General features: G+C 35.2%; 2 protein-coding genes across 2 annotated transcripts; one reads left to right on the top strand and one right to left on the bottom strand.

Moving 5' to 3' along the window:
* Positions 1–1,700: 1,700 nt before the first annotated feature.
* On the bottom strand, positions 1,701–2,621 carry LOC107857716. Its single transcript, XM_047403465.1, has 2 exons — positions 2,495–2,621; positions 1,701–2,419 (listed from the first exon to the last, which is right to left on the bottom strand). Exons 1-2 carry the CDS (start codon positions 2,619–2,621, stop codon positions 1,701–1,703), a joined length of 846 nt encoding a protein of 281 aa, XP_047259421.1.
* Positions 2,622–3,364: 743 nt separating this feature from the next.
* On the top strand, positions 3,365–5,499 carry LOC107858450. The gene has a single exon (XM_016703111.2). The coding sequence runs from the start codon at positions 3,885–3,887 to the stop codon at positions 5,331–5,333; it is 1,449 nt and encodes a 482-aa protein (XP_016558597.1). The 5' UTR covers positions 3,365–3,884; the 3' UTR covers positions 5,334–5,499.
* The last annotated feature ends 17,808 nt before the right edge of the window (positions 5,500–23,307 follow it).

Genomic DNA, 23,307 nt, shown 5'->3' with positions numbered 1-23,307 from the left:
CTTACACAATCACATGACTTATTTAAGCTTCTTTAATTGCATAAAATCCAATTATTTATTGTTTAGTTAATTAATTATTTTCTTTTTTCACAATATGCTACTAAGGGCAATAAACCAATACGGTTTATTATTGATAAGACTTTAAGCCCATGATTTACACTTGACACGATCGTTGACCCTCCAATCAATTTTATTTATTTAATTATTTATATTTTTGATTATGTACTAATGTATGTTTATCATTTTACCAACCAGCATAGTGGAATCCATCGATTACGTAGATGGTCAATCATAGATATTGAGCTCGATCAATCCTTAAACTCCATCGACTTTATAATTAATTTTGTATAAATCAACATAATCGCGGATAGACCCGATTCATTATTCATTAGCATATATGAATATATATATACATATATGATAAACTCCATCTGTCAACTGATTCATTTATCTTTTAACAAGGAAAATTGCAAAATTTTAAAGAAGAATAAAATTGTAAAATTAAAGTAGAGACAAATATAGGAAACAGAAAATACTTCATTTCATAAGTTCATTACAATGGTTTAACACCATATGTACAACAAAATACGAGCAAAAAGGGAAAAAGTAAGAAGCTATCATCTAACAAATTCTCTAACCATGAAAGCTTCTTTGCAATGAACTTAAAACTATAACTACAACAGAAATTAAAAGCTAAACTAAGGGGATAGTGGTGGTGGTGATGGTGGGGTTATCAACTCCTCGGGCTCCATGTTCAGCATCTCCATGATCGCCCGTAAAAAATGGGTGATACACTGAAGTTCACGGTGGAGGTGCTCCCTGTCCTGACCCAGACCGTTATAGAAATGGTCTAGGTTATTTCGAAGAAGAAGAAGGTCGAGGTAACGCTGGAAACGAACCCTCCTTCATGGTCTGAGTGAAATTATCGGCATTTAGTCATATTTATTGATTTTTTAAATTGAAGAAGATGAATATTGTATATAGTTGATGGTTGTTTATATAGACCAAAATAGAATCCTTTAGTCTTCCTGCCCAGTAGTAGGTAGACGGTGTAGATGAATAAAAATCGGAGAGATAACATATACCCAAAAGACACAGCATGTGAGTGGACGAGTAACAACTTTTTTAACGTGTCATAAATGCCCAACTGTTCATTTGTTCGATTAAATAATTAGGGTTTTTCAATAAACTTTAAATAAGATTGATAATAAACTATGTGGTATATAAATAATACTCCCAATAGACTTGACACACAATATATACAATAACTTAAAAAGTCGATAATAGACACAGAGTAAAATCGATAAAACTGGTATTAATCAGACCACTGCAGGGTTGTCAAAATGCATACACTGCCATGACTTACAAAAACACACATTCATACAAGTCTATCTATGATTTGTTGTTATTACAAGTAGTTTTCTTGTGCCGGGTCTCTTGCATAGTGAGCACTTGTTCTTCCTCTTTGACTTAAAAACATCGCCTACACCCTTAACGTGTTTTCTTTTCTTTCTTCCAAGCTTAGTGTCGACAAGGGGTGGAATAATGTTGACATCTAGCAATTCTTATGGCACGCTCCATTCGGACTCTAAAGGGACAACATTAATTGATTTTAAATACGTATGGAAGTATTCTTTCATTTTATACATGAGCGATGAGTACTCGTAGATGCTCAAACCATAATCATCATCGTGCTTTAATCACAAAGCGGCTATTGCGTGAACATATGGTATTTTGACTAAGTCAAACTTCCTGCAAGAACACGACTTTACCAGTAGGTTGACTTTGGTCGTACGACCACTGCCGAACACTATGAATTGCTTGTCATCTCCGCTTACGTTCTCCACATAGAAGGAGTCGCCCTCGCTTATATTATCCCTTAAGATCTTTTTTACGGTAGGCATAGATTTGTTATCCTTATAGTTGAGGACATATGCACTCTTCTCCCTGAATTTCTCATCAAACCTCTTAGCAATCGAATTGAATATGGATGCCATGGGATACTCTCTTTCAGCACTCAACATAGAGTAGTTCGACTCGGCAATATTTGTGGTCATCACATCAAACCTGTTATTGGGGAAATATGCCCTGCTCCACTTCTCAAAACCAAGATCACTCTCGAGGAAAAAAGCTGCCTCTGGATAAAAGTTCTTGAATTCTGCAAAATGGTCGCTAAACTTCTCGAAAGAATATGCCTTTGCCGCGTGGTAGAATAGATAGAGGTGATCTCTGCATTGGTGATTTACTCTGAGATTTTTACCTAGGTGTCTCATGCAGTACCCTTGGTGTGCATGGTTGTAAGCCCTAGCAATGCCGTTGGCGATGCTCTTGTGACTATCGGAGATAAAACACAAATCTGGTCCATCGACCACTATAGACTTCAGCTTCTCAAAGAAGAACGTCCAAGGTGCATCATTCTCTTTGTCAATGACGCAAAAGGCAATGAGATAAATATGGTTCTTGAAATCCTATGCAACCACGCTTAGCAACACACCCTTGTACTTATCATGTAAATGAGTGCAAACGACCGCAATAACCTTTTTCGTGTGGGCGAACTCCCTAATGCAAGGGTCCAAGGCTGAAAAATAGTACATAAACCTACAATCATCCTTGTGCACCATGATGGAATAGGTAGTACCAACATTAAAGACAATAACCAAGAATAGCTATTTTCAATTGTAATGAGCAAGATTTCGTCGGAAAAGTGACTGAAAAAGTCGTCGAAATTGAAAAATATAGGTGAAAAATGGAAGCTTCTTTTGGTGGCTTCTTGAATAATTTTTTTAATTAAAATAGAGAAATATAAAAAATGATGGAAATATAAAAAATGATAAAAAAATATTAAATATTAATTGAATTAGGTGGGAGACTAAAGTGTAAAATTTAAAACTTATATGCTAGGATTGTACATTAAAGTGATGATGTCATCCTAGCATCTAAATACTTAATTTTTTTTTAAATACTTATATTTAAATATTTAAATACTCTTTTCGTCTCAAATTAAGTGTCTCATTTGACCGGATACAATCTTTAAGAAATAACTATTGACTTTGTTAAAGTTATAAAATTACTCTTCTTAAAAAAATGAGTAATAGTATTCAAAATCAAATGAGATCACTTTTAATTAGAAAACAAATAAAAAAGAGTAATAATATTTAAAATCAACTGGGATCACTAAAAATAAAATTATAATTATGTTTTTAAAAACTAACCAAATAAAAAAATAATATTCTTTTAGGAATAAATTAAAAAGAAAATGACGATACATAATTTGAAATGGAGGAAGGAAGTTTTTAAACTGTCTATTTTTCAAAATCATCCGGTAACTACTAATTAAGGAGCCGTGTCAGCTCCCCTGTCGGATAGGGTTTTCCATTTTATACAACAGGGTCTGTGTCTTCCCAGGACGGAGCTACCTATGTATAGGTTCATTCGAATTTATTCGAAAATTATATTATATTTATATATATACATATATATATATATATTTTTTTATGTATATATAACATATGTTAATCTTATTTAATTCGTTTGTATGTTTATCTGTAACCTTGAGTGAAAATTTTCACTCCGGTATCTTTCATTGATTAGTGGGTAAACAACATTAAGAAGTCATATTTTTGATTGTTTATCCCTTTGATTTTTCTCTTTCCCCAAAATTTCTTTGTATTTTCAAGTGTTGGTAAGAGAATAGATGTGTTGTTGCCACGATCATGCCATGTCCGTTCAATCACAACGGTCACCTCTTCATCGTTGTCCGTTTCGTTCTGATTAAACAATTTATTTTCTGGATGTAGTTGTTAAATTTGATTCAAAGCCAGCCAGCCAAGCCCACTGTTTTGTTGATCCTTATAATTTTGGTCAAAGGTTGATGAAGCATCATCATGCCTTTTCCATGGAAGAAGGTGAAGAAGACGAGCATTTCACAATTCGTGAAGGAGCATGTAAATTCTCAAAGTGGATCTACCCTTATGGTGGAAACTGGTTTTCCAACTTCCCTTGTGGATCTTGTGGTCAAGAATCGAGCAAGATTCAAGAAACCATCCAAGAAAATGATACCTACCGACCCTTCATCCCCATCCCCATCCCCATCCCCATTCCCTTCGCTTTCTCCCCTTCCTCCCCCTTCGCCTGAAAATTTATCATCCACTTCCCACCACTTCATGATTGATGATGAAGAAGATAAAGTTCATCCTCTGATCTGTGAAGGTGACAAACCTGATTCTCGAAAGAAGAGTTGCAACTTTCTTCAACATGAACAAAGGTGGGGCAATGGTGGTGTCAGTATGAATCAGGGGTTGGTGGCAGTTTTCGAGATGTTTCTGGTGGCCTCTTTGATTTTAGGGCTGAATGATCTTGTGGTGGGGGTTACCATGTCAGCCTTCATGTTGTTTTTCTTGGAATATTTAGGAGAACAGTTGTATGGATTTTTTTCTGGAGTGGAGAGGAGGGTTAGGTTGATGATACAGCTGATTTCGGACATCTTTAGGGCCAAAGCACTTGAAGAAGAGGAAGATTGTGTTTTTAAGGCGCCATTGCAGCGCCAAGACATGTCAAAGAATGGTTGTTCTAACTTTCAACATCAAATTCAAGAAATTGAGCTTGTACAAGAAACTTATGTTGTGGATGGTCAATTTGTTAGCGAGAATATTGAGGACTGTATTTTGGATGGAAAAACAAAATGTGTAGGATTGGATGTAATGGAGAAAGGAGAGGAATCTAGATGTGATCTATGTGAACTCAAGGAAAAGAAATCTCATAGGGCCAAGATGAAATCAAAAATGAAGAAACTTGTTCCATATAAGTTCAGAAAGAAAAAAGGTTCACCATTGAAGAGTCATATGCTCTTAGATCAGATAGATTATGTTATTGAAGGAACAAAGGAAACTGAAGGTTCTAGTGAACAAACAATGAAATTCGATGGCATAATGTCGTCAGTGGCAAGTAAAATTGATGATAAGACAGATATTGTTGAGGTTGTTGGTAGTGCTAGAGAATCATCTAAAGGACTTACTGATGGTAGTGTTGAATCATTTAATGGTACTGATAAAGCAACCATTGTCAGGGAAAACGATTTGACTGAAAGAGAGCCTAATTCTATGTATATTGCTCTCCTTTTGGTTGTTCTAATTGGCCTTATTGGAGGTCGGGTTCTTGCACTTGTTTTTACTTTAACATGTTGCCTGATGTTGAGACGAGGTGAACGAATAGGAAGATTCACAAAATTTCTGTTGGAATTTTTTAACTCATTCATAGAAGTCCTTGAAAGTATGTTCATGGTATTGTATGAAGAGCTGTTTAAGCCTTCCTTGATCTGTTTAAGCCTTCCTTGATCTTTAGAGCTTACTTTGATGGAGATTTCAACCTTTGGTTGACCACTCGGTCATTGGTTTTGTGTTATGTCCTGTAAAGTTAGTGAAATCAGATTAACTTTGTTAAATTTTTGTGTCTGAATCAATACTCTTCTGAATAAATAGTTGACCCCATTTTGTCTTTTGCTCTCTTGTATTTCTGTTAATTTGTCAAGTCTTTATTGCCTTTCAGTCCAGGGGATAAATTGCAGTGGGTAAATCATAATATGGCTAATATTAAGCTTATTCCCTTTGGAACCATGTGTTGTCTTTCAGTTTTTCTTGACATATTAAACATCTGATGTCTCAAAAACATTTATGTTACCCACAAAAGAGCAAGTGGGGTTGGGGATCTAGAAACAACGGTAGGGAAATTTTGTTCATTATGATACTTATTTGGTTTTACATTGGATTGAGGTTTAATTGTTATTGGATGCCACACCCTTGGTTCAATGAAGCGGGGTTGAGCACCATGAGATCATTTCCAACAGAGATAAACACTAGGTGATTTCTTCCCATCTGTTCTAGGCTTGGTGAGCAGAGTTATCTGGTATTTGTTGTTGGAGGGAGGTGATAAATATATTGTGAAATTAGTCGAGCTGCGCACAAGTTGACCTGGACATCATGGTTATAAAAAAAAATTATTTTTGGATGTAATCCCTCCATTTCAAAATAAATAAATTGTTCATGCTTTAAGAGACATGTTGAAAATCTTTTCCTATTTCACCCTTTCATGATGTTCTTAAGTACTTGATACAAGCACAAGTAGCGCCAAGACCACAAGACATTGTCCAAGGTTCAAGGTTCGGAATTGACAAGAAATTGAAGACCTTTTTGGAGTATTTTGAAGCCTTGGTCAAGAGAAGAAAGGAGGAGGGGTTGTTACACTCAAGAGTCGCCTCTCATTAAGGGCAAAGTGGACTTTATACACTACATTTCAACACTCAAGAGGTGCCCTTTTTGTCTAGCCCTCATTAAGGGCATTTGAGTCAATATCTTCTAATAGTATAAATAGACACCTTTACTCTTATTTTCATAAGACTTTGATGAATTGAAATTGAGTATTACTCATGGTGTAGTTTTCTCTTAGATTAGCTATAGGTCTTGGAAAAGACATTAGAATCAAGGTCAATCTTGTACTAGCACTTTGGCAAAGAAAGGTGGTGCTTAAGGACTTGATCCCTTTGGTCCACCTAAGAGTGAATTTGGTGTTGTGTGTCTTGGTGTTTGATACACACCTTGGTGCTATTCATTAGTGTTGGTTAGGGTCTCATTACCTATTCTTTACATTTATGCAATCTTCTTCTTCATCTCCTTTCCATGTGTTGTTTTCTTTGTCTTGTGGTTGCTGATTTTTGTGTCTCAAGCCCTTAAATTCGGTTATTAGCTTGTTTTAGTGTATCATTTGGTATTAAAACCTTGTTTAGGGTTGTTCCTACAGCCCTAAGTCTTGGTTTTAGTGTCTTTATTAAGAAAATTGCAACAAAAAAGAGTCAAATTTAAAGAAAAATCACAAAAAGGTAGTATCTTGTGTTGTTTGTGTAGATCCGAAAGTTGTTGGTTAGATCTACTCATTTTTATTGTGTTTTGTTGGTTTCAAGTGCTAGCTCCTTGTTCTCTAGCACCTAGGGAGTCTAGATCTACACTAGGAACAAGATTTGGTCGATTTTGAGCTAGATCCAGCATGACTTTGGCGTTTTGAAGAAGCTAGATCCATTTTGGGTTTGAGTTGGTGACGTGTTTTGTGACTTATTTGTTGATATTTGAGCTCACCTTGGCCTAAGGAACCTAGATCTAAAAGAAAATTGGAGATTAGGGTTCATTTTGGTCAACTCTTAAATATTCATCTTGTTCTTCAATCTTTATCATATCTTGTTGGGGAAGAATATTCAAGAGGTGTATTTGATCCAAAAAGGTGGAGGAGAGAGGGTGTACTAGTTGTTAAAGACAATTTTCAAGAAGCTTCCTAGTTTTGCCAAAAGAAGAAAACAACAAAGACAAATGGAATCTTCAAGTACAAATCAAGTACAAAAGAGGGATCATTGTTTTTGAATTCATTGGGAAGTTCCAAAAAGGCTTTCAAACCTTCCATTTTCCCTCCCAAATGAAATTCCTCCTCTCCAAGGTTGAGTTAGGCCAAGACTTAAGAATTTGGGTCAAAAAATTTGAAAGCTCAACGTCCAATCATTGAATGCCACATCATCATTAGCTAAATGGCCAAATTAAGTTCCTAGTTAGATTTTCTAGTTTCTCATTTTTTTATTCTAGTTTCTTATATGTTAAATTCTATTAGTAATTAATAAACTAGTAAGTACCTATTAGGTTGGTAATTAGTCTAAAGTCCATTTTGTTTCGTGTCTTTGATTTTTGTGTGTTTTTCTCGTTTTTAATCCGTAGTATCTTGTTAGTTCAAGTTCGAAAGCTATTTTTTTTCTTTGAGTCGTCTCAAACAAAAATCGATTTCGGAACAAAGTAGAATCATTCCTCATTCACTTGCCAAATATTTGCCAAGGTATCAATACTCGAAAGACCAAGTATAGGTAAAGCCGAGTGTAAGAGGGTGAGACTTTTGAACTAATTTGTTTGTTCGTTTTGTAGGTGTTGTCTTGCTATTTTTTTGGCTTTTGGTAGATACATTTGAGATGGAATCCGAGGGTACCAAATCTCACCCCTTGGGTAATGATATTTTGGGAGCCTTGATGGCTCAGTTTGAGGCCTTTTTCCGAGATATGAAGGGTGATATGAATGCTATGAGGAGAGGCATGAAGGGTGATATGGATGCTATGAGGAAAGACACGAAGGGTGATATAGATTCTATGAGGAGTGAAATGGTGACTATGAAGGGTGGTGTGATTAGAATGAAAATGGGGGTTGATAGAATATGTGATAGATTATGTCCAACACCTCAAGACCAAAGATCCTACACTCCACCAAATCCAAGGCCACCAATTCAAATCCTCCTTCAACCAAATCCGGTTTCCCCTATCCAAACTTTCCAAAATTGAATTCCCTCCATCTAAATAGAAGAAGAGGAAGAGCTAGAACCCAAGGAAAGTGAGGCCGAGCCTCAAGATGAAGAGAAGATGGATGGTGAGGACAAGAAGAATATGAGAAAAGAAAGAAGAAAAGGGAAGAGGAGGTCTCAGAATGTGAGCTTAGAAAGGGAAAAGTAAACTTGATTGTGGGACTTGCCCACAAGTGTGCCTTGTTACTTCCTAACCCAAAAGCCAACATTTTGCCTAGCTTTGATTCTTCTTATGTGCAGTACAAGATGAAATGATAACCAAGAAGGATCCAAAAGTAGTTCCGCGTGAAAGCATGAGAAATGAACTAGAGACTCCCTTGACCGAGAGCTCCAAAAAAGTGGACTTCCCAAGCCTTACCCGAGATGATTTTACTACTCTCAACACTTCCTTGAACTCAAAATATTGTGATTTAGTATCTTGTGAAGTGGGTTTGGATTTGCAAGTGCATACCTCTTTCCTTAGTAACTCTTTTATTGTGAATAATGATCAACTTGCTCTTAAAACTAGTTCACTACTTGAACATGAGAAAGGTATGTTTGAGAATTTCCAAGTTAGTGTTGATGATTGTAATGTTGATCTTGATATTGAACATGGTCCTTTGAACTTGTGTAATGAAATTCATGACGTTAATATTGTTCAAGGTGACTATGTGTATGTCAAAATTGTGTGTGATGTTTTGGGAAGTCATGATTTTGATCCTCAAGTACAAGGGGTGGGTGGTTTCGGCCTGGACCCATGCCTACTACTTCTCTTTGATGCCCTTCATTTCATTTGTATCCTTTATGCCAAACTTTTAATGCCAAATACCAAGGATACATGGATGTATGTTAAGTGTGAACCACCTTGGAGTAATAATATAATTATGGTACTAATACTAACCCTCCTACCAAGAGGATTGTGTTTTTTTTTTTCTCTCTCTTTGGTTTTGCAAGATCTGAATTTGAGGACAAATTCCTTTCAAGATGGAGAGGATGATACAAACACAAGTAGCGCCAAGATCACAAGACATTGTCCAAGGTTCAAGCTTCGAAATTGGCAACCAATTGAAGACCTTTTTGGAGTATTTTGAAGCCTTGGTCAAGAGAAGAAAGAAGGAAAGGTTGTTACACTCAAGAGACACCTCTCATTAAGGGCAAAGTGGACTTTATACAATACATTTCAACACTTAAGAGACACCTTTTTTGTCTAGACCTCATTAAGGGCATTTGAGTCATTATCTTGTAATAGTATAAATAGACACCTTAGCTTTTATTTTCATGAGAATTTGATGAATTGAATTTGAGTATTACTCTTAGTGTAGTTTTCTCTTAGATAAGCAATAGGTCTTGGAAAAAACATTAGACTCAAGGTCAATCTTGTATTGGCACTTTGGCAAAGAAAGGTGGTGCTTTAGGACGTGATCCCTTTGGTCCACCTAAGAGTGAGGTTTAATTCAATATTGGTGTTGTGTGTCTTGGTGTTTGATACACACCTTGGTGCTATTCATTGGTGTTGGTTAGGGTCTCATTACCTATCCTTTACATTAATACAGTCTTCTTCTCCTTTCCATGTGTTATTTTCTTTGTCTTATGGTTGCTGATTTTTGTGTCTCATGTCCTTAAATTCGGTTATTAGCTTGTTTTAGTGTATCAGTACTTCACATTTTCTAGCAGAGTAATTTAAGAACAATTAAAAAGCTAATAGTGGAAAGTAACATACAACTTATGTCCTTAAAGATTTTTCTTAAGGGGTGTACCATATCCCAATAATTCAATTATTTTGGAATGGAAGGGGTAGTATTTTTGAGATACGAGCTAACAGAATACTTGGAGGAATAATTCATCCCTTGCTTTTGATGACAATGAATATTTCATTTTTTGATGTTTTTGTTATTGGTACACATTGTTTCAGTTTATTGGTTAGTTAGGCTATTATATTTGGAGTTCAGCAAGATCAACATCAGTTTAGTTTCCTTTCTTTAATGTTTTAGCTTTTTATTCTTGAATGTTATATGTATCATGTATACATACAGTGTGCCAGCCGCCTGAATTTCTCTTTTGCTCAACGGTGGTGTATATCTTTGGTTTCTTTCTTGAATGTCAACTTTGCTATATTTTGTTGCTGGTGTTTCAAACTTTGTCTTGTTGATTTTTTCCGACACAGATAGGTAAAATATTTGCTACAACAAATAGAGTCGATATGATATTGACACTTAATAGTCCTAATTGATCAAGTATGCTTCCTCTCTTTGATTTGTCCCCCTGATCCAGTGGCCTTGTGCTTTATTTTGATATATCTGATTTATACTTGATAGGTTTTGTAAAGTTTAAACTGAAGGAGATTACTCTTTTCAAGATCTTTATGGATTCGGATCCAATTCTGATGAAGATGAGATTGTTGTTGACCTTCGATCTTACTTTGAGAAACTTAAGAGGTAAGAACTCACCTTTGTTCTGCCTTTGTATAGCCTTCAAGAATATATATGTGCTGCATTGTTGAATACCTTATTCAAATTCTTTGGTAACTTACAATGTGCTGCCTTGGTGTTTGGTGTTTTAGTGTAGGTTTCGTCAGTTCTGGATGCTCGTTTGGGACAGTTTTGATCCAATTTTAGCTGCTGCTTTAGTGTAGTTTCTAGTAGAGTTTAGGTCCAGTTTAGGCTGTTGTTTTTCATTAGTTTATGCTGTTAGTTTGTCCAGCTTTGATGCTGATATTACTCCTGGTTTTTTCCTTGTTTGGTTTTCTTTTTATCCATTTTATGTTTGGTTTTGCTTTCTTGTTCTGAAGCTACAAATATTTTTAACTTATAATACCAACACAAGTACTGCTTGCAACTTCTCATTCCTTGCCCAATATCTAAGAATTGAGGCTAAATGATAAGTCATTGTACTTCAAAGTACAATCCACAATAGTAGAAGCCATGGAGAGTTTGTGGGAATTTTTGTCTTTGTGCTTGCTGTTTTTCCCTGTTGAAAATCTCACTCATTTCATCACCAAAGCTTAAGACTCTTATCTTTATTCTCGTCTGACTAGTCAGTTCTTCCAAAGATCTATCAGACTGTGGAGTGAATGATTTGATCAATGAATATGCGATTCTTTCTTCAATGTAGAATCGATTCACACCAATTCTTCTATTTTTTATAGAAAAAATAGGAATTCAGGTCGTCATTAATCATTTTATAAAGTACTCAATATGTATGTATATATGTTTATTCTTCGCTTCATTCTTTTTCTTTCTGAAGTTTTGATGTAAAGATTCAGACCAAAAGCTGACATAGAATAGATGTTATGGGTAGAATTCTTTTTTTTTTTGAATTTTGTTCACGTCTTAGATCTTATATATTGACTCATCTCCATAAGGGAGTCGAATGAAACCAAAATTTCATGTTTGGTTTTGAATTAGAGATGTTAAAAAAATGAATCGACGTTGACTATAACCCCTAGCCTTCCAAACTAATGATGCGGGTTCGATTCCCGCTACCTGCACTATATCTATTTATTATAAATATTTTAATCTATTCATTAAATCAAATTTAGTTTATTAGTAGTAGCCCAGAAAAAAGATAGGAGGACTCATTAACCTATTTGGGCCTTTTTATGTTATCCGTAAATGATCAGCCAGCGTGTGACTATCAGAACCGATCTGCAATGCTACTGCATAGTTGTTAAAAGTTTTATGAATCCTTTGGAAAAGATCAAATTTACTTCAAAGTCATCCATTAATGAATTCTTGTCTAGTCACTGGTGTAAATGAATGCCTCCATTTGCCTTTCTTCTGTTATGATATAGAAAATGGAATATTGTTGCATAGTTCTTCAGTTCTTTGTATAGTGAAGTAACCTTAAGGTGATGGTATTGCTGGTACAATCTATATGTCTGATGCCAAATTGCATTTGTCAGTACTGTTGCTTCTTCCTGTTAGTATATGGCTGGAGATCTCAAGTGCTATCACATTTTATGGCTGGAATCACATGTTGGTTTCTTTTCTCTGTGTTTATAAGTCTAATTGTATTCAATTCCAATTTTGCTTTTAGTAGTTTTATACAGTTAGTATATAACATCCACAGTATGGGACATTGTTGAGTGTAAAGGGGAAAATACTCCTTACTGGTAACTATAATATGGGTATCCATATTATCCATTGAATAATTCAATTTTTTATCCATTATAAATATGGGTCGAGTTGGATAATTTATCCATTTTTGTTTAACCTTTTTTTGACCAACTCATATTTGACTCGACCTGCTCTTTTGCTACTCCTACCCACAAAGTATGGTTATGGACTTATGGTTTAAGAAAAAAATAGTAAAGAATACGAGAGGGGCGTTAAAGAGAAAGATTATGTCAATACTAATTCTAATAATCTTCCATAACACCTCTATACTATTGAATCACGGTAGAAATCCAGTTAATCAAAAATAACAAGAAGCACTAGGACAAGTAGATACAAGATACGAATGTTCGCCGTAAAATACTATTCGGGATCGGGATCTAAGGTAACTATGTCGATAGAAGAAGGTTCTACCTCTCTATACATGCTAGAAATACCACCACAAACCCAAGATACAGCTTCAACCACGCTGCCTCAACACCCATGGAGATATACTACGAAATTGACAAGGTAAACTATACCAATATGACGGGCTCAGACAGAGGCGGAACCAACCTATGGGGATATACTACGAAATCAACAAGGTAAACCATATATAGTAACTAAAGATTATGTCAACACTAATTCTAATAATCATCCATAACACCTCTATACTATTGAATCATGGTAGAAATCCAGTCAATCAAAAGAATAAGAAACACTAGGACAATTCGATACAAGATACAAATCTTTATTGTAAAATACTATTCGGGATCAGGATCTAAGGTAACTATGCCGATAGAAGAAGGTTCTACCTCTCTATACACCCTAGAAGTACCACCACAAACCCAAGATACAACTTCAACCACCCTGCCTCAACACCCATAGAGATATACCATAAATTGAGAAGATAAACCATGCCATATGACGGGCTCAGACAGAGGCGAAACCAACCCATGGTGATATACTAAAAAATCGACAAGGTAAACCATAAATAGTAACTAAGGGAATTTGAACCCACAACCAAGAGGTCAATATGACTTTTATAAGTCCCTCATTTCAACTAGACCAACTAGACACCTTGTTTGTGGGTTCCAACTTATAATTCTAATATATTTACTAGATTTCTTTATATAAATACAAGATTGTAATACCCTATACTTCTACCAGCTTAAATTCTTCCCAAGAATGTCAAAGAATAGTTACAAAGATAAATCCACTTTTATAATGTGGTATTTTAAAGATTTTCACTTTTGTCATGTGGGAAATTCAATAAGCTTTCCATCGATACCAAATTCGCCCAAATCCGACACCCAGGTGAAGAGTTAGATCCTTCTTAGTGAGACAGTGTATCACCTTAGCCATCAGTGCATCGCGGAGCCAGCTTAAATGGCAATTGTCAGCTTCCAGTGTTGCTTCGTGATAGTGGCGCATCGCGCCAAACTTTCAGGTCTCAAACAAGGTGGCAACTCGATAGCTCGGTGTCTCACCACCATGCAGATTCCCAATTGTCCAGTTCTAGTGACTTGGGGCGATAGCGGCACATCGTGCCAAGGATAAAAATCATAAAATTTTCATAAGTATTAAAATACGTGTCCTAGGGTTAAAAGGGTCAATTTCCCTACCCTATATAAGCTCAAAAACAGGGATTTAAGCCTCCATTACACCAAAATATACTCTATTCTCTCAAAATCCTCTCAAGAACACATTAGGGTTTTTCATAGAAGATTCAAGTTCAAGAATTTCCTCTGTCAATGTTTGTGTATTTACGAACCAAGGTATGTATAGTGTTCATTCATGGACTTCTTTCGTCTATGAAGCCCAAGAATCTCTTTTCTGAGTTCAAGTTTATGGATTTCTTTATGAATTTCATGTTGGGTTTGTTTTGTTTATGCTGAGAATGATCAATTGAATTCAAATCCATGTTGGGTGATCAATGTTATGTGGAATTGATTTATATAGATGTATATTCATGTGAACCTATGATTAAACCCTGTGATGATGAAATTAGATGTTGAATCATGATGTTTAATTGTTGTATAATGTTGTCTACATATATTATGCCTACCAAATGTTTAATTAAGTGCCTATATGAAGGAAAAGTGCCCAACTAGCATGATATTATGAAATCCCCATTTAGTACAAGTTTATGCATATCACATGTTTGATGAAGTGCTTCAATAGATGAATTATGAATTGTGTTGTTGGTCATGTGTTCAAGTAAGCCATGCTATGTTAATTTCTTTCCATCGAGTCTGGGGGTAGTTGTACCTGACAATTTAGCTGTGTGCCTAGAGCCATGTCAGGTTTTCATGATTATCTCAGTCAAGCCATGATCAGTAGAATTTAGTCAGTCTCATGACTCAGGAAATCTCAGTAAATTCAGCATCCATTAGATCAGTCCTACTCAGTAATCTCAGTAATCTTAGTAACAGCAGTATTCCTAGAAATCTCAGTAACTTCAGTACTCTCAGTCAGTCCTCAGAACTCAGTACATTCCGTCAGTCAATGGAACTCAGTAAACTCAGTTTAGCTCCACTAAATAATATCATTAGTATCAGCTCAGTTCAGATAATCACTTTAGTTCAGTTAATCAGTTCAATGTATTTTAGATGGGAGTAGGATTCAGCACCGAGCGAGCCTAGGGATGGGGACTCACCCGCTAGATAGGACTGATATCCCTAGAAGAAATCCCTAAGTTCCTAAACTACCTAGCCAGCGTAGGTACGGGATATCACTCATTAGATAGGATTGACATACTCAAGGATCACCCGTTAGTATATTTAAATATATAGGACTAATCCAGTGGTCACCCGCTAGATTAGGACTGACTCCACAGCAGTTGACTTTATCAGTGGTGCAGTACTGACACCATTCTAACTAGGGTTATAGGTTGGGCCCCAGTTAGCTTAGTATGGGGCATGTCGGTTAGATGATTACTTCTTACAGTTATAATTTCAAACTCAGTAAAAGAACTCAGATAGTTCTTTAGATTTCAGGACTATCAAATACAGTCAACTCAGATATAAAATGGAACTCAGACAGTTCCATCAGATTCAGGACTGTTAGATACAGTCATTCAGGCTATCAGTTATCAAAACTCATGTCATCAGTATTCATCTTCAAGACTGTCAGGTACAGTTAACCATACTAGTTCTTCATAATCAGAACTGTCAGACACAGTTATTTATGTATCAGTAACATAGTATCAGTTCCTCAGCTATTAGTAATTCTATGTTATTAGTAAAACTCAATAGTCAGAACTCAGTATTTAGTCCTAGCAAGATCTCAGTTATAGTTATGTAAGTATGCATGTATTCTCATTTTCATGTTAGTCATACTTAGTTATTAGTTTATTAGCACGATCTCAGTTACAGTTGGTGAGTCCTCATAGTTTGAGGACTTAGTTATTTATACTTTTAGTTTATTAGTAGATGTTCCTTTATTCATTTCAAATAGTTTGAGTCAGCTGGGGGTCTGTCCCAGTTACTCTCTAGATTCAAATGGTAGAGTTTTGTCGGACTACTAGATTCAGTGTTAGACCTTTGATTCAGTATTCAGATTCTCAGTATTGTCTCACCAAGATTTGTGAGATTTCTATGCTTTAGATAAGATTTCCGCATTTATTATGTTTTCATATTTATATTTCTCCTATTTTGAGATTTAAATTTAGTAGAAAGCAGCTAGGGTTATCTCAGGACTACTTATAGTTCAGAGCATCGTGTGACATCCTGGGAATCAGATTTCAGGGAGTTATAGCAACATGAGTGTAAAGGAGTATTCCCTTAAGTTTACTCAGCTAGCTAGGTATACTCCTCATGTGGTGGCTGATAGCAAATCTAGGATGACCAAGTTTGTGTCTGGGGTATCTGATAATATGGTCAAGAAGGGTAGTATTGTGATGTTAATGTTCTTTCCTTTGGGAAAGTCTACAATAGTCCATGTGTTGTTGGCTTCCAAAGATTGAATCTCTAAATTCATAGCTTCTACCCATCTATCATCCTTTATAGCTTGCTTGAAATATTGAGGTTCAGTTAAGCTGGAAAACTTTATCAAGTAACATTGATAAGCATTGGTTTCTCTATTTTAAGATAAGTTGCTCGCTAAAGGATGCTTGTATTTCTGGCTTTTAGAAGGATTAAGATAATCTTGCATCCATATTAGTTGTTTAATAAATCTAGTAGGTCTGCTTGATGAAACCTCAGCTAATGAAGGACCAGCTGTGTTATCTGTACTATTGTTCATGCCATGTAAATCTATATGAGTACTGGTGTATACAATGAATGTCTCTACATTTGGATCAGGTAATGTTGTATCAACATAGTTATCATCTTCCACTAGTGATGGAGTGAGTGAAACATCTTCATGAGATATATCACTATCTGCAAGAACTTGGCAATCAGTCATGTCTTCATCAGTTGTAGATACTTCTGTAGGCTGCACTTGCTGCTGCAACTGTCAAAAAGAAAAGACATTTTCCTAAAACAAAACATCTCTACTAACTAACAACTTCTTAGATTGTATATTTAATAGTAAGTATCCCTTCTGAGTTTCAAAATATCCCATCAACATAATAGGTTTTTCCCTTTAAGAGAACTTATCATCTTTTGGAACAATTGTCACATAGCACAGAATCCTATTGTCACAACCTGAGACTACCTTGTAGTCATAACACGATGCTTGGAGCCAAAAGTGATCCCAATCTAACCTATGAACTGGCATACTTCTTGAGCAATAGATTTAAATTGTATATAAACTAATTTATTGAGTGAAAACATGATCATAAGGAAATCTAAATAAGTATAATACTTGAAAAAATTTACATCATGACAAAACTGAAGAAAGAAACTTGAATTACATGAATAACTCTGACTGACTAGCTATGAAGCCTCTACTATACTGACTATAGATAGCTGGGATATGCCTCCAACTAACACTAATCAATACATATGAATAATAACAAGATAGAACTTGAACTACAACTAAAAAAAATTTACATCATGACAAAACTGAAGAAAGAAACTTGAATTACATGAAATAACTCTGACTGACTATCTATGAAGCCTCTAATATACTAATTATAAATAGCTGGGACATGTATCCAACTACAATTAATCAATACATATGAATAATAACAAGATAGGACATGAACTACAACTGACTGGAGTCCCCAAAACAAAAGAACTCATCACCTGCTGGCTGGAAGCTGTAAACTGTCTGATCATGATGTGTGGGATACAACCGATACCTACATTTTGAGACAATGTAACACATAAACATATATGTGTAATAGTACTTTGAAATGTACTAAGTAAGTGGGGGTGAATGCAATAGGTAAAATTGATTACATACATAATCTAAAAAAATGCATGCTAAGTGCACGTAGACTCACCAAGAGACTGAAATCAACTAAAAGCTTAGTATCTTAAAAATAAATAACAAACATATTCTAATAAGCTGGTGAATCACTACACTTAGTTTCTTAAATCTTTACTTTTGTAGAATACGTAGAATGAAGTTGAGATATGGTAAAATATGAATATTGTATGTAAATCTCATGTAAAGCTGAACATACTATAGAATTGAATTGAGGATCATGTATGGACATTGAGCACGAAAAACATGAACAGGTAAAACTGAGAATGCAAGATCAAGCCTAAACATGTACTGACGTGATTTGAATAACTGAACTGATATCTGAAATAATAGTATAACTAATGCCTGTATACTTGGTTATGTAAACTTAAACTGACACACTTTGAGTACTGTACTGAGACTGTGGGAGATGGCTATAATTAACATGTCCCAATCTGTGCTATCGGGGTCCAACCTATAACCCCAGTTGAAGGGTGATGGTACCTTTCCAGGGGTACCAACACTTGAATGACGATATGGATCCACAAGGCTAATGTCCCGAAGGATGGGGTTTCATGCCTTTATTGATGGGGGACCCTTTATAATCTATGGTAGCGCCGTAGGTTCGGAACTTAGGGAGTACTACTAATGACTCATGGCTCTACTGATGGGGGAGTCATCATCCCTGAGTTCGCTCGGTGCTAAGTATTACTCCCAACTGAATGACATTGGTAATATTAGTTGTTTAACATGACATGGTACTGTATTTGTGTGCTCAGCATGAACATGATGTTCTGAATATGATAATAAAACCATGGTTTGACTGACTTATTACTTGAAAATAGAAATCATGTAAAGATACATAGGTATAGGGTGTTCATAACCCTCCAACACTGAATGATCACAAAAATATGATAATAACACTTTAAACAGTAGTATGGAATCATAGTTCAAAAACCCAAAACACTGGACAATCTAATACATGAGTATAATACGTGAATTTAAGCATGAGATGTATTAAACCGAGGAGAATAACAATTCCTCATCAAAATAATGAAATTTAAATCAAAATATCAAACTTGTAGTTTCAAACATGAATATGTACAATTCTTATGCTTTTAATCCTTTAAATAACAGAGTAATGCTATGTTTTAATACATGATAATTTGGGGATGAACCCTAATTTAAAACATGTATATTCAACTTGAAAATCATACTTTCGAGCACAAGGATGAAAGATTAACCCTGTTCAAAACCCCATATACCTTAATTGAATGAATTCTTAAAGAAATCTTGTATTCGGAAGTTAAATCCTTGTGTTCTTGAGAGAAAAATATTAAACTTTGTTCTTGTGGAAAGGAAAGGGTTTTTACGTGAGGAAATTTGAGGATGATGGGCAAATAATGCCCTTTTGGGTATATAAATCGTGGTGTGGACGATTGGGGTTGAGGGGAAATGACCTAATTACCCCTTGACCTTTTAAGAAGATAGAAAGTGAGGGAATAACCTCCGTGGTATGACCCTTATTCTCAGGAAGCAACCCTCGTGATACGGACCTTATTCCTGGAGAAAGACCAACGCGCCACGACCATATCGCAGGGGCTTACTATTTCTCATGAAAATGGTCATAACTTTTTGCTCAGGTATCGGATCAAGGAGAAATTGGTATCGTTGGAAATCTAACTCAATTATCTATAATTTGATGGGTATTTTGATGAAAAATTCCACATATATAAAAAGTAATAAGCAATAAAATTTGGTTTTTGTAGAATTGAATTCGAAAATTTGGCCGAATCAAAGGCTCTTAGCTCAACTTTGCTCTAAGTGATTTCTATGGACATTTTAACCTCATAAGAACTTAAAACACTAGGAAAAAGTTCATGACACATGTATTCAAGTACAAATTATGGGATTAGATTTTACAGACGTAGGAATGACAGTTTAATATCTAACCCGAAAATGCAGGGTGTTACACCTATGACTCTTAAGTGAGATTCCTTGGGCACTTTAGAGAGTAGAAATTCAAAAGAATTTTTACCATCTAGAACTAAAGATGGTAACCTATTCATTAAATATTCATCAACTTTCACACATAACGCCCAATATCTAATGGGAAAATGAGACTGAAATATGAGACCTATGTTTCACTTCCACACACCATTTGTTTTGTAATGTATAAGGACACCTAGTTTGGTACAGAATACCCAGAGATTGGAACAATGCCTAACACTAATTATTAATAAATTCTATTCCATTATCAGACCTTTTTGTCTTTATCAATACTCCAAACTGTGTTTTGATTATAGATATGAAGATCTTAATGGCCACTATAGTCTTAGACTTTAGTTGCGATAGATGAACCTAAGTGTATCTACTATAATCATCCACCATAGTAAAAAAACAACACTTATTATCAAAGGTAGAGGTTTTATATGTGTAAAAGCTCAAAACAAGCAGATGAACAGAAGTACTACTAGGAAATGACAACCTTGTTTGTTTAGCTAATGGAAAAACCATAAAATTATTCAAAATATATACATCTTTATGATTCTTCAAAAGGTCTAGGCATTTGTGATTCTGGATGACCAGGTATTTTGAGCCATTGAGTGCAATTTTGAAATAAAACTTCTACAATGATCTTATTATGCCTTTGCCTATAGTGTTATTCTTGTCTTCTCACTTGGCTTTAAGAATATAGAGTCCACCCTCCTTTATACCAATCCCCTTCACTTTGCCATTGATGATGTCCTAAAATACAAAAAAATCAGGATAAAAGGAAACAAAACAAGATAAATCCTTGGTTATCTTAGCAATAGATAGTAGATTAAGCCTGAGATCTAGAACAAATAGAACATCCTTGATCTTATTATCTACAAATATATAAGCCTCTCCTATATGGGATATGTGTACTTTATCACCAGTATAAAGATGTGATTTATCCTTGTGACATTGAATTAGACCTTTTCCATCTTTAAACACATGTCTATTTGTAGACACTTGATGTGTAGCACCTGAATCCACAATCCAACTCTGAGAATGATTTTTGGACAAAAAATAACTTGTAATACCTTATCATGTTGACTTGTTTGATCTCCTTGGTGTCTTTGTTCAACATGTTTATGATTTGAGTGTATTCTTCTTCTGTATAAGTATAACCCTTAGCTAGTGGTGCATGACACATGTCATGACTGGAAGTAGCAACATCAATTAATCATGCTACCATACTTACAGTGTGAGACTATTTTCCACCATTACCAGCATAGTTATTTCCACCAACATATGTCTTAGAATTGTTAGCAGTATAAATTTGTTTCTTTCTTTGCTTCCAATTAGTGGGATAACATATTAGTTAAAAATAATTCTCTTTGGTATGACCTATGAAATAATAATATTCACACCTTCTTCCTTTGTAATTAGTACTACCCTATCCATGACTATAACTTTGATTCACCTGTATAGACAGTCTCTCTGACTCATCCTGCACAAATATTATGCAAGATGAATGCTGGATTTAATTTCATATTATTATGGCATAAGCCTGATTAATGGTGGAAGTTAAATTCTTCAATAAAATTTGTCTATGAGCCTGATCAAATGACTCATTTAATCCACTCAAAAACTACAGTAATCAAAGTTGACACATATCATCTACATACTCCTTAGATTTAGGGCAATCAGAACTAGGATTCGGGACCAAAACATTTTACTCACTTCATAAGCTCTTCAATTTTGTAAAGTAAACTAAAACTGAATTAGTACCTTGGAAAAGTAGGTTAATTTTATGATGTAATTGGTAGATGCACATGAGATTCACCTTGTTAAAACATTCTTTAAGATCCTCCAGGATACACAAGCACTCGTAGCATATATAATTCCATAGAGTAGATTCTTACTTACTATATACATAATCCAAGATAGTTAAATTACATTACAAGTTTTCCATTGTTCATGAAATTCCTCCCTATATGAGTCGTAAGATCCAGTGACAAATCCATATTTTCTCTTGCCTAAAAAGACAATTCTCATTGATCGACTCCAGAAACTGTAGTTTGTTGAAATGAGTAGAACATTTGAACTATCTGAAGCACTGAAGAAATGTGGATCACTTTGATTAGTTTTTGGAGACATTGAAAGAACGACTGGTTTGAACAAGGAAAATACCTAACTCTATGAAGAGGAAAAAATAGGGATCGAGTACTTCCCAAAAAAACTCAAAATTTAGTATGAGAAAAAATCTGAATCTTCTCAATACGAATCTCCAAGCTCTTATACCATGAGAAAACAAGCTACACAACTTGATCATTCATGATCAATGGAAGGACAAGTAAAGGGAAAGAAAAAGAAACTAATTTCATTCATTAACCTCCCCTTTGTACAATGTAGTGTTGCCTCTATTTATAGATGGACAAAGTGAGCTTATCTAAATATATTAGCTCAATTCCAGCTCATTAACATCTAAGCTAATCACTTCCTAACTACCTAACAACTTGACTAACTACTTCACTAACTGACTTACTAATGAAACAGTTAAACTGTGAAACTATCTGATGGAACAGTAAATTCTAAACATTAGAGAAATGTAGCCATGCTTTAATGCTCTAATCCACATATTGAAATAGATTACCACTTTTTCCTACACCCGAAATTCATATTCCATAATTAAAATTGAATATGGAGTAAAAAAAATTACCTTTTGGAAAGTAATCCCCAATTTTAGTTCATGAGGACTCCTTAAAATTCATTAATAAAATTAGTAATTGTCTAGTAATCTATAATCGTAGTATGCCCCTCCTTCACAAGAACTCTTGTATGCAATTATGATCCCCCAATTTTCCCTTCAATTCGTTGAACAATAAATAACAAAGAGTACTTTTGTTGCTAATTTGGCATCTCACATACCTGGCAGAAATTTAGAAACAAAAAGCTCAACTTAATTCACTTTACTAAATAAATGATTGAAAGGTCAAAGTGGCCTTATGTAACAACCTGTTCCATTGTTATTAAGAGACACCTCGTTATGGGTATGGATTATGGGGAATTTTTTCCATAATCCAATTCCTTGAGTCATGATGACACCTACTGTAATACACTAATGTTCTAGCTTTTGATAGAATATTTTGCATCTTTTCTTGGGAAAATTGGATGTTTTCAAGAAACTAAGGTTGCATTTGTTGCGGGTTTTTAGTGTTTCAGGGCAAGGAGTTAGCTGATGAAAAAGACTCTGGAAAGTGGTAGAAAAGTGCTTCTGATGGTTTAAATTACGGACCGTCACTCCTTTGACGGACCACCAACCTTATCGTCAAGTCTTAGGCAGAAACTAAGGTTTCAAAACTCTCAGCGATGGACCAAATGGTGGACCGTCAGATCTGCGACGGACCACCAGCTTGGCCATCAGTCTTATCCAGAACATTGCCTCTTGAAAGACTTAGTGACAGACTAAATGGTGGACCGTCAGATCTGCGATGGACCACCAGCTTGGCCGTCAGTCTTATCCAGAATATTTCCC

This window comes from Capsicum annuum, unplaced genomic scaffold (assembly GCF_002878395.1).
Source record: "Capsicum annuum cultivar UCD-10X-F1 unplaced genomic scaffold, UCD10Xv1.1 ctg4235, whole genome shotgun sequence".
Taxonomy (NCBI): domain Eukaryota; kingdom Viridiplantae; phylum Streptophyta; class Magnoliopsida; order Solanales; family Solanaceae; genus Capsicum; species Capsicum annuum.
This window is presented reverse-complemented; position numbering and strand designations above follow the sequence as displayed.

Coding starts and splice junctions, on each gene's coding strand:
- LOC107857716 (XM_047403465.1), bottom strand. CDS start 2,621: ATGGTGCACAAGGATGATTGTAGGTTTATGTACTATTTTTCAGCCTTG. Junction 2,420..2,494: donor TTTACATGATAAGTACAAGG/GTGTGTTGCTAA, acceptor TCATTGACAAAG/AGAATGATGCACCTTGGACG.
- LOC107858450 (XM_016703111.2), top strand. CDS start 3,885: ATGCCTTTTCCATGGAAGAAGGTGAAGAAGACGAGCATTTCACAATTC.